The sequence below is a fragment of the Eulemur rufifrons genome, chromosome 19, assembly GCF_041146395.1.
Source record: "Eulemur rufifrons isolate Redbay chromosome 19, OSU_ERuf_1, whole genome shotgun sequence".
NCBI classification, from domain to species: domain Eukaryota; kingdom Metazoa; phylum Chordata; class Mammalia; order Primates; family Lemuridae; genus Eulemur; species Eulemur rufifrons.
The window spans coordinates 86,490,320-86,502,595 of record NC_091001.1 but is presented as its reverse complement, the minus strand read 5'-3'; the positions used below and the strand labels follow the sequence as shown (position 1 = coordinate 86,502,595).

Genomic DNA, 12,276 nt, shown 5'->3' with positions numbered 1-12,276 from the left:
GATTTTTGAGCTCAGGAGTTCTAGACCAACCTGACTAAGAGCGTGACCCCGTCTCTACGAAAAAAATAGAAAGAAATTAGCTGAACAACTAAAAATATATAGAAAAAATTAGCTGGGCATAGTGGCACATGCATGTAGTCCCAGCTACTCGGGAGGCTGAGGCAGGAGGATTGCTTGAGCCCAGGAGTTTGAGGTTGCCGTGAGCTAGGCTGACGCCACGGCACTCTAGCCTGGGCAACAGAGTGAGACTCTGTCTCAAAAAAAAAAAAAAAAATAATAGTCTTTATTTTTTTGCTCATGTGAAAAAAATACATGGTTGGTTTTGTCTAACCAGAGCCCTCTACCTCTTTTGTTTTTATTAAACTCCTCAACTCCGTATTATTACACTGGTATTTTCAATCATACAGTTATGCCTCCCTCCCCAACCTCAGAGATGGACCACTGATTAGTTGGGAGAAGAGGGGAGGAGCAAAAATGATTGATAAGAAGGGACAGAACCAGGCATGGTAGCTCATTCCTGTAATCTCAGGGACTCAGGAGACTGAGACAGGAGGATCACTTGAAGCCAGGAGTTAGAGACCAGCCTGGGCAACATAGCAAGACCCCATCTCAAAAAAAATTTTTTGTTTTAATTAGCCAGGCATGGTGGTGAGCACCTGTAGTCTCTGCTACTCAGGAGAAGGCTGAGGCAGAAAGATTGCTTGAGCCCAGGAGTTTGAGGTTGCAGTGAGTTATGACTGTGCCACTGTACTCCAGCCTGAGCAACAGAGTAAGACCCCATTCCCTTAAAAAAGAGGGGAGGATTAAATATGGGCTTTGAGAGAGAGAGTGCTCTTTTTAACTACTAGCTATAAGAATATAAGCCTAACTTTTCGACTCTGCAGAACTGAAACATGGAAGGAGACAGCATCAAGTCCCTATGATATCATCTAAATTCCTAGAAGTAGCCATCCCTGGAACTAGTACCACAATTTGGCTTTCCCAGTTACATGGGCCAATAAATTCCCTACCCCTCCCTGCCTTTTGCTCATCTGAGTTGTTGCTGTGGCTATAATCCCTGAGAGTTGAATTCAATTTCAGGGAGGATAAAAGCAATATGACACAGAATGAGGGATTTTTAGATCTGGAGTATTTTTTCCCTATTATATCCCCATCACCAAGACAGGCACCTGGCACATGGTAGAAGCTCAATTATTATTTTTCAATGAGGTATGAGATCATAGAGATCACTGAGCCTCAGAAAGTTAAGTCAAAACGTTGGTTGGTAGCACAGCCAAGACACCTGCCTTGGTTGTGCTACTGGCTCTAATAGCAGCTCTTTTTACTGTATGTACTAACATGAAGAAATAGTCACTTGTTAAAGCCAAAAGACAGTAAAACCTACTGCTTTTCATTTCTTTCCCAAAACTAGGCCTAAAAATCCTTACTCTGCTATAGCACTTTAGCTAAAGAAGACACAAGACACTACTGCTATGCAAGCCTTAAGGCTCTGGCACTTACCTCTGGGGCACACATCCTTGAACTACATTCAAACCGGATTCTCTATGTAGTGTACAATCCTGTTTGGAAATCCTAGAAGCTACAATTTTATCTTGGCATTTTGCTGTCTTGCAAGTCTATTTATTAAAGTTTGAGAAACTTAAATTTTCACCTCATCAGCAAACAATTAATACTACGATCTGCCTGTTTATTCACCAGCAGAATAGAGTAAAAGAAAAACTTAAACATCTCCAAAACAAATTAGAGATATATCCCAATTCAATTCCTGAAGTGGCTTTGCCAAGTGAAGCTCTAATATTTGAAAGTCAAGCTGCCTTCTTAGAAGTAAGGAACTACAGAAACTTACTATTAATATGATCTTGAAGATCATACCTACTAAATTTAAGGACACTATTTACTCCACAAGAATAAAGTAACTGTATAATACATGGCATGGACCTCTCTAAGCAACCCTTGTTTAACAGTATAACTCAGTGAATCTGAAAAACCCTGGAAGTTTTTGCTCTATAAAAAATAAGTGCCAGGAGACATAAATTTGAAGGATGTCTTATTCCTCATATCCAAAAAACTCTCTCTCTTCACACCTTCAAACATCATGATCATTCACAATGATCCATAATCTTTAAGTTAAGAGCATTTGTAGAACCACAATGTTTTTCTTAAATACTCATTTTCCTCTTTAAATCTAGTTAATATATTATTAAAGCACTCGAGGAAACTTAACTATAAAAAGCCAAACAATGTAAATCTTCAAAATCTTACTTTGTACTTTACAAACTTCCAACTAGAGTTGAAAAGATTGCCTATCATTGTACCTAATCTACATTTACTTTAATAGTCTGACCACAAAAGTATTTCTTCTTTGGGCTGAAGGACCACTGCGCTATTGTCAAACCCTTTTCAAGTAGATGAATTACTGTATTTCTGTATGAAGCAACCCTAGATGGTAAACATCTATCCAGGGAATGCCTACCCTAATAATAAAATTTTATTATGTACAGGTATCCATAGTTGCAATGATTTCAAAATAGTACCAAAAACTACATGATGAAAAAAATGTTTAAAAACAAGAAAAAAAAAAAAACCTTCCTTAGATTTTTTCTTTTCTTTTTTTTTTTTTTAAGACAGGATCTCTCGCTCTGTCTCCTGAGCTAGAGTGCAGTGGCATAATCATAGCTCACTGCAACCTCAAACTCCCGGCCTCAGACAATCCCTCTACCTCAGCCTCTGGAGTAGTTGGAACTACTAGAGCCACCACACCCGCTTATTTTTCTATTTTTTTGTAGAGACGGGGGTCTCACTCTGGCTCAGGCTGGTCTCAAACTCCTGGCGTCAAGCAATCCTGTCCTCAGCCTCCCAAAGTGGTAGAATTACAGGCATGAGTCACTATGCCCAGCCCTTCCTTAGATTTCACTGTACAACATTGGTTCTACTGTTAAATAAAAGCAATTAGCCCTTTCCTAAGAAATATACAGCAGTAAGATAAAAATTAGAATTTGTAACTCAATCTGTGTATGTTAATTCTTGCCTGATAAAAGCTGCATTAGTCACTGAACTGCTTCAGATAAAAATGGCACGTAGTTCAACGTTAATATTTTACAGACTAAGAGAACTCAGAGTAGTAGATAACTTTCTCAAGTTCACATAAATTTATGCTAGCTAAGACCCTCCCCAAACCCTGCTCAAATGCTATTTCCACTGCTCTATACAATTCACTTTGGATATGTTATATATTATTTTCTTTCCAGTATACAAAACATTATTGGTTTCATGCTTTGTCTGTTTTCAAAAACAAATTTTTATAAACTTATTGAAGTACCTTTTTGAGACGCTTGAAGACATTACATGCTGCTGCATAAAAACCCAAACAAGACTTCTGACAAAGGAGGTATACTGATCAAATACACCTAAGTATCAGTTATACCTATTCTTGTTTCCAACTTCCACAAGAGTTGGCTTTGAACTGAAACTTAAGAAATGCATTTCCTTTATTCATACTTCCAAGTTACATTTTGAATATTTCAAATAGCTAGACACAAAAATCAAAAGTAATGGCTAACCATAAGGAAACTTTCATTTAGCAAGAGAAAAAGTTCCTTATATGTGTTAGAAACTGAGCCGTCACATTCCTGTAATTGGAAACTCTTACGTTGAGTATACCAACCAGAATTTTTTACATAAAAATTCAAACAGCTAAAAAAGGCTTCTAATTTGCCTCCTGTAGAAGGAAGGTGGAAAACAATTTAATCTAATACTAGAGAAGTGTACAACTTCGTAAATTTCGGTTAAAGTTTGCTGAATTAATCACAATTCAAACGTGTTAAATGTTTAAAAAAACATCTAAGTCATTAAGACAGTTTAAGTGCACCAAAAAGGGCAAAAACTTTTGCTTTGCTTTGTTTCCTTAAAGTCTCCATCCCACTGAAGCTGAGCGACTACTTGCTGTGGGTAAAATGATTTTCACGTTCCTCCTGCCTCCAGCTAACATTTTCGGTAACAGTAAGACAAGACTCCAGGAATGTGTGTTTAATGCAGCCCTGACTGAGTTCAGTTCCTCCTTTCGTGGGGCAAATAGGGAATAAACTGCCGATGAAGAACTGAAGTAATTTTAAGATTTGTTTTACTTGAAGGTAGGGGTGTACTAACACCTGCCAACTCATTTTTGTAACCGAGGAGGTAAAAGTACTGAGCAATCATTACAAAACTGGGTAGCAAAGCACGCACGCCATGCTTGCAAAGACTACATTTTTCTAAATGAAACCTTCAAAGGAACTAGGGAGTAAGCGCCAGGGCGTAATATGTCATTTAGTCAAGGCTCTCCACAGGACCGGGGCGAAGAGATTCATTCCTCAGAGGAACCGAGGCGCCCATCCCGCGACGGTGACCAGCGCGAGGGCGCAGCGGGCAGCGGGGCGGTGGGCAGCGGGCGGTCCGGACGCTGGCCCCAAGCCCGAGGAGTTAAACTAACAAAGAGCTCATCGCCCCCCGGAGCGGAAGCAACGCCTCCCCGCCGCCCCCGCCCCGCGACCCTCCCCAAGTTCAGGGCCCGGCGGCCGACTCGCTGCGGGGCCTGCAGCCAGGCCGGGCCGGGCTGGCAATCGGGATGCGGGAAACAGGTAGAGGCACGAACAGAAGCCCCAAAGAGAAGAGAGGGCACTTCCCGACCGGGTCAGCGCAGCAGAAAAGGTAAAGGAAAAGGGCCCTGCTTCCCGGGGAGCCCCCAGGCACAGCGGACGGGGCGCCGCGCTTTGTTACCGGCTGTGAGAAGCTCCGGCCGCCGCCGCTGCCATCGCCCCCGCCCCGGGGCGTCGCTTCCCGGCGGTTTTCGCCTTCCTCGGCCGAGTAGTCGATCTCCCCCTCCTCGGTCTTGAGGCGCTTGGCCTGGCTCTCATACTCCCGGTCCTCCTCGTAAGTCTCCCTGGGGGAAGAGGAGGAGGAGGACATGGCGGCGGCCGGAGGGACCGGCGGGCAGGCGGGTGGTGGTGGTGGTGGTGGGGCGCGGGCCTCGGATGCCGCCGGCCAGTCCCCGCCGCGGGCAGCGCCTCTTCAGCGAAGGTCTCCGCTGCCGGGCGGTCCGCGGGGGCCGCGCGCCCAGGAGCCGGGTGGCTGAGGAGACCTGGGGCCTGAGAGGGGTCGCCCCGGGAGAAGGCTCCGGAGCGGCCGCTCCCCTTTATTACCGAGCCAACATTCAGCCTCTCTCTCCTCCGTCTCCTCTCCGAGCCCCAGGGAGCGACTCTAAGGATGGGGACGCGACCGTGGCTTCCGGTCTTCCCCCCTCCCCTAATCCGCTCCCCGCCGCCCAGGCCGAGCCTCCGCCCCCGCCTTAGCGGCCGCCGCGCAGGATCGAATCCAGCAGCAGCCCGCGGGAAGCGCCCCCCCCAAGCCTGGATCCTGCTCCCTATTGGCAGGGGAAAAGTCGACCAGGTTTCCAATTGGCTCTCAGGGATGCTCATCAAAAACCGCCCGCAGCCAGGCCTCGCCTCCCCGCCGGCGCCTTCTGAACTCTCGGCTGGCCTGAGAGACCCAGCCGCGCAACGCCCGCCGCGCGCCGCTGGGATCGGTTGCAGCCGTTGGCGTTGTAAGGCTCGCACCCGAGGCCAGGCTCGGAGTGAACCCGGGCGGGCGCTTAAGCGTGCAGTGGCGCCAGAGCTGCGGGTGTTAACCGCCCTCCCGCTAATTTAAATGCTTTTATTCTCTTCAAGAGAGGATGAGGAAAACCTCTAACATCCCTACAGACATCTCACAGAGCCCTAAAACGGCAAGGGATGCAGGGAGAAAAGGGTTTGGAACCATGAAATTAGCCTTCCCACTATGTTGTGTACAAAATGTAATACAAGTGGGTGGACTCTCCTCCCGCCCCTGCCTAGATATTCGAGAACAGCTGTCAACATTTGTGGAGTGCCAGCGAGGTGCAAGTCCGTAGGAGACGCTCTGCACGGGCGCATGTCAGTTTGAGCGGTTATCGCTCGCTTGCAGTCTGGGCCCTTCTTTAAGGGCGGCATAAGGGACTTGTCTGTGAAGCCCCTGCTCCAGTTAAATATGTTTTAAACCTTCCATATAAAATTTCATCCTTCATCCCAATTGTTTCACTTTTGGACAATCTATTTCACTTTATCATTTATTTTGGAGAGATACGAACGCCTGTCAAAAATCTGTTTGTCCCTCGGACCACAGCTCACTTCCTCGGTGAAGTCCTAGGGACTCTTTCAAGATTTCAGTTGCTGCGCTCCCTTTTTGTAACAGGGCTCTTTATACTTACCTCTTAAGATGTTCTGTTTTAAATACTAGGAGAGCTTGGGGACAGAAACTGTGCACTTTTCATCTTTGTAAACCTAGTTCCTGTACAATCTCCGGCACAATTTAGGTGCTCAAAAATGCTGAATGAGTCGTCCTTGGAAATAAAGGTCCAGTATATCTGACAGAAGAGAAACTGGCAAATCTAAGGCAACCTAACTGCCCTCTGTTACCGCTTGTAGGATTGCTAGAGATCGAGTCTCTGTGTTTCTGTTGTCCTTGTCTCTCAGATGCTCCCCTGAATGTGGCCCTTTCTTTCCTAACTGGATTGTTTCTTCCTCCAGCCCAGTTCTCTCCTTTCCAAAGTTATTTCCTCCCCAAAAGCTATTTTTATTTATTGCTGACAATGCTTTCACATACAGTGTTTTGTACTTTGTAATTTACATTGCCTGTCGTTTTGGAATCCAATTGCAAGATTTTCCAAAACACAGTACAGTTATAATCAAATTTGTGTGCTGCTGCAGGTATACATTGACTAAACTAAAAAAGAATTCGAATTTTATTTTTTAAATAAAATAAAATGGAAGTATCAAAGAGGGAGCTGCAGAGCTGACTACAGATGAGAAAATGTCATCAGCAGAAACTGCTGCAATGGTTTGGGAAAGTAAATAGCAACAAGGGAAACAATTATACAATTCTGTTTAAGGTCGTTCCATTGATTCAGATGCCCCCTAACATATTCAGAATGCAAAGACATTGCCTGGCCTTCAGAATGCTGAAGACAGAAAGGGTCAAAAAACTGAGGTCTAAAAAAACCTAGTTTGGGTCTGGGTGTGGTACCTCATGCCTGTAATCCTAGTACTTTGGGAGGCCTAAGCAGAAGGATTGCTTGAGGTCAATTTGAGACCAGCCTGAGCAAGAGCTAGACCCAAACTCCACAAAAAATACAAAAATTAGCCAGGCATGATGGGGCACCCCTGCAGTCCCAGCTACTTGGGAGGATCGCTTGAGCCCAGGAGTTTGAGGTTGCAGTGAGCTATCATGACACCACTGCACTCTAGCCTGGGAGACAGAGTGAGACCCTGTTGGAAAAGAAAAAGAAAAAACTTGTTTATGTGTTATCTTTTGAATCCAGTGTGCTTTTATAGTAGTTTCAGCAGCATCAAAGATCAGGAAAGGTTGGGTGAATTAGTAAACTTGCTTATAAAGGAAACTTTTTTGATGGGGCGAGGTAGGCCATTCCCAAGATATTTTTAATTTGCCCAAATTAAAAGAGACAGAAAAGAAAAACTGGGAGCTTAAAACTCTGAATTATTTTTCTTTAGGAGAAACAAGACAATAGAATATTCTGTGAAGTAGTTAGGAATGATCAGTAGCACTTACTATCTTTTTGTTGTTAAGTATGATTGACTACTTGTTAATTTTTTTTTTTTCTTAGAAAGAAACATTTCATAGGGATTTATGGACAGAAGCCATGTCTTGGGCAGGGGCAAGGAGAGACAAGATGGTAGATCCACACCTACTTGTTAATTTTATCTGTATTTTCATATGCAAGGTAAATTTAGTTTGGATAAATTCTATTGACTCCCCACTGTGAACTTATTAGGCCCTATACAAATTTTCCAAAGATTACTTATGATGGTGAAAATATTTTAAATTCTCAAAGCCCTGCATTCAACCTATGGATTATACCAAGTTAAAATGCAACTCTCTAGCCAATATGTGAGGAAACCCAGACTCAGCATTTGCTTCACTAACAGTGGTAAGAATCAATATGTACCAGTATTAAACTTCATTCTTTTTGTGACTAGTGCTAATCAAACTGTTGAATAAAAATTATTGAAGAAGTAAAACTTTGGAAGCATTTTTAAAGGACATCAGTCAGTTCACTGACTGTGGGTAAAATTTGAGCTTGTTGCAGATGAGTTGTTCAGACAGGACAATAGGTTCTTTGATAAGGAAAATGCTAGCTAGCTTACGAGAAGAGCTAAAGAGGGAGGACATAAATTATATTCTATGTGATTTCACTTAGATAAGGTAAAGAAATGACACACTACCCAGTCACCAGAAATGCCTAAGACAATGAGAAAAAACTCCTAAATGCTATGACCATCTGGAACCTCTTGTGCATTACAGCCTCAAACCTTTGGCTAATTTTCTGAGTGCTTGATTGGATTGGCTGCTATAGAGTAGAGTAGGCAGCGGCCAAGAGCTCCCATTGCCACATCTCAAAGGGGATTCAGAAATTATACCGGAGTGGGAGACAGGCCTAGGGCTGGCCTAGGGAAACTGAGAGTAAAGGGCCTTCATAGTCTGACCCTAAATTGCCCTTTAGTTTCAAATCTCATTAGTAACCTGTGTAAACTAATTTATAAGACATTGTGCTAGATGATAAGGGGAGTAAAAAATTGCATGAGCTGGTCCCTGCCATTGCAATCCAATTAAGGAAACAAGGCACTTACCCAAGAGATAGGCTACAAGGCACATATACAATGATACACATGCAATAATAATAACTACATATAATATGCCAGTCACTGTGCTAACAATTCTGACAGAAGCCCTCTACCCGAGGCATGATTATTATTATTCTGCCTGTTACTCAATTAAAGAAACAGTCTAGGGGAGGTTAAGAAACCTGCCCTAGAGCCACAATTAATAAACTAGAGAGCCAGGATTGGAACCCAAGCAATCTGGTTCCAGAGCCAGTACTCTTCATCAGAAGAATGATGATTTAAATATTGTGTTATTGGCCGGGCGCGGTGGCTCAGGCCTGTAATCCTAGCACTCTGGGAGGCCGAGGCGGGTGGATTGCTCAAGGTCAGGAGTTCGAGACCAGCCTGAGCGAGACCCCGTCTCTACTAAAAATAGAAAGACATTATATGGACAACTAAAAATCTATATAGAAAAAATTAGCCGGGCATAGTGGCGCATGCCTGTAGTCCCAGCTACTCGGGAGGCTGAGGCAGTAGGATCGCTTAAGCCAAGGAGTCTGAGGTTGCTGTGAGCTAAGCTGACGCCACGGCACTCACTCTAGCCTGGGCAACAAAGTGAGACTCTGTCTCAACAAAAATAAATAAATAAATAAATAAATATTGTGTTATTTAGTGCCGTGGACATATACATCTAATTTACAGTCACTTAGCATGTTACTAATTCATTGACTAATTTATACCTGGGTTTATGCAGCTGTAATTCTGGGATGGGCCAAAAAGTTTATAGTTTTCACTATTGGCACTTGTATAAGGAAATTCAGTTTACTTCCATAGGAAATTACAAGTATAATGCACTGTTGTGCTGTTAATTTTTCTGTTTAATTTTTGTAGAAAAAGCCCAGAAATTATGTGAAAAGTGTCACTATTTTCTGATGGATGCATCCTTTGAACAACCAGAGATGCAAATTATGAGTTTTTCATACCCAATTTCCAATATTGCTGTTATTTCATTGAATATATAAAACTTTTGTTTCCTGCCTCAACTCTTGTAAAATTCAAATAAAGCCTCATGCACATTTTACTGTGAGCCACATTTCCAAAGGATTAGAGCCGTAGAGGTTTGTTATGATTAAGACAACATGTCTAACATGAAATCCAGCTATTTAGAGACAAATCAGTTTCTACGAAATTTTGCTAAATCCAGAGTGCACTATTTCTGATGCTACCACTTGGCTTGTTTGATCACAGAGAAAGTGTACTATGGTGCTGTTGCTAAAACTGGCCCCTTTAATTCAACCCACATTTGCTTAATTATGGTCAAAAGAACCACAGTTCAAGAAGCATGCACCCTGCAGGAAGTGCCCCAGACCAGTATTAGCTCCAGGTGTAGTGGAGTGTAACCACAGTGGTATACTCTTTCAGGAACTGTTATGCACAACTGATTTGGGGCTCCAGCTGCCACAGTGTTTGTTTGGCCTCTTTAAAAAAAATTGTAAAAAAATAGTGATAAATCTGCAAAAATAAAAGATTGATCTTAGAAGTGCTCACTCATTTACCAGATAATGACAAGTAAAATTCAGATTCTTGTTATTGGTTATAGCCGCTTAATCTTAAAATTAATATTTAAATTATTTTCACTTTTCTTTCTGACTCATGTGAATTGATAGTGCATTACATATTTTAAAATAATATTAATAAATTATAATTTAATAAATAAAGTGTAAAATGATACTATTTCTGTCCACAGTTGGTAGTGAATAGAATTAAGCTAAATTCACCTTGCCTATGAAAATATAGGAAAAATTAACAAGTAATTGCTCGTACTTAACGACAAGAAGATATTAAGTACTATTAATCTCTTCCAATTATTCTATTGTTTTGTTTCTCCTGAAGAAAAATAATTCAAAGTTTTAAGCTCACAATTCTTTTAAATTTGAGCAAAATAAAAATATCTTAGGAATGGCCCACCTCACCCCATAAAAGTAAACAAGTTACTTTGGTAAACAAGTTACTAATTCACTCATTCTTCTTTCCTAATCTTTGGATGCTGACACTACTATTTAATATAAAAATGACAATGGATTCTAAAAATAACATATAAACTGGGTTTTTTAAAGCTCAGTTGTGTTTGTTTGTTTGTTTGTTGAGACAGAGTCTCACTCTGGTGCCTGGGCTAGAGTGAGTGCCGTGGCGTCAGCCTAGCTCACAGCAACCTCAAGCTCCTGGGCTCAAGCAATCCTTCTGCCTCAGCCTCCCAAGTAGCTGGGACTACAGGCATTCGCCACCATGCCCAGCTAATTTTTTCTATATGTATTTTTAGTTGTCCATATAATTTCTTTCTATTTTTAGTAGAGATGGGGTCTCGCTCTTGCTCAGGCTGGTCTCAAACTCCTGACCTCTAGTGATCCTCCCACCTCAGCCTCCCAGAGTGCTAGGATTACAGGCGTGAGCCACCTCACCCAGCCTCAAAGCTCAGTTTTTTGACCCTTGCTGTCTTCAGCATTCTGAAAGCCAGGTAATGTCTTTGTATTCTGCATATATTAGGGAACATTTGAATCAATAAAACAGAGTTTATACAGAATTGTATAATTGTTCCCCTTTTTGCTGTTTACTTTCCCAAACTGTTCCACCAGTTTCTTCATCCTTACCCCTAAATCCAGAAAGGTAATAGTCCACCTTTATTTTAAAACAGAACAAAAGAGTTTTGCCTATGCATCCTCTCTTTGGTAACCACAAATCAACTATGGGGTTTAGCCTAGACCTGTGATGTTTAATACAGTAGCCAGTGGTCACATGTGGCTATTTAAATTTAAATTAATTAAAATGAAATAAAATTTAAAATTCAATGTCAGTCCCACTAGCCACACTTTATCAGTAGCCACATAAAAAGTGCCTTCCACATTGGACATATTTGAACTGGACTATAGCATAGAGAATGACTGTATCTCATTTATCTTTGTGTCTTCAGCACCTAGAACATTGCCTGGCACTGACTAGATGTTTGTTGATCTAAATTAAGCTTCTCTTTCTCTGGCACATGAAACAAAGCATGTAAACTTTGCAAATTATGTCTATACAAGTATCCCAAAGACTGATCTAAAATTTGATTTTCTCCTCACTCATATTTGAAATTAAATTATTTTTAAAATATAACTTCATTTTTCAAGTAACCAAACAGATAGGGCTCATTTTGTGCACCCGATGTACCAAAATATGTGTGACTTGGATTTGTAAATCAACCAATTGTAATAAATGTGAGAGAGGCATTCTAACAAAAAATTTCCTATTGTGAATATCTTCAAAAGTGAAAATTCCTTTACAAAGCAAGTAGTTACTCTCTGATTTACTTTAAGCACACCATTATGTGAAAATCAAAATTGGAACTGAATTGAGGAATTAGGCAAACAAAAGTAGTTTTCTTTGAAGGTGCTATTACAATCATCTGATGTTGAAAACTTTGTAGGATAAAGTTACTATTATTACTAATTACAAATAAATAACCAGCGCTGTGTAGCACTTTACTATGTACAAAGCAGTGTCACGTACATTGTCTCATTTGATTGTCACAGAAACCTTATAAGGTAGATGGGGCAGGTCCTTACTGTCT

General features: G+C 41.7%; 1 protein-coding gene across 2 annotated transcripts in view; it reads right to left on the bottom strand.

Annotated features, from left to right (window-relative positions):
- HNRNPLL (heterogeneous nuclear ribonucleoprotein L like) overlaps positions 1-5,260 on the bottom strand; it is a 40,230-nt gene extending 34,970 nt beyond the window's left edge. The window contains exons 1-2 of one of the 2 annotated variants that reach the window (XM_069494287.1): positions 5,178-5,260; positions 4,756-4,918 (exon numbers count right to left, since the gene is read on the bottom strand). In XM_069494287.1, coding sequence (XP_069350388.1) covers positions 4,756-4,918; positions 5,178-5,188 — 174 coding nt within the window. In that variant the 5' untranslated portion in view covers positions 5,189-5,260. Of the gene's footprint in view, positions 1-4,755 lie in introns of both variants that reach the window. The other variant, XM_069494286.1, reaches the window with a different exon arrangement.
- Positions 5,261-12,276: the final 7,016 nt, after the last annotated feature.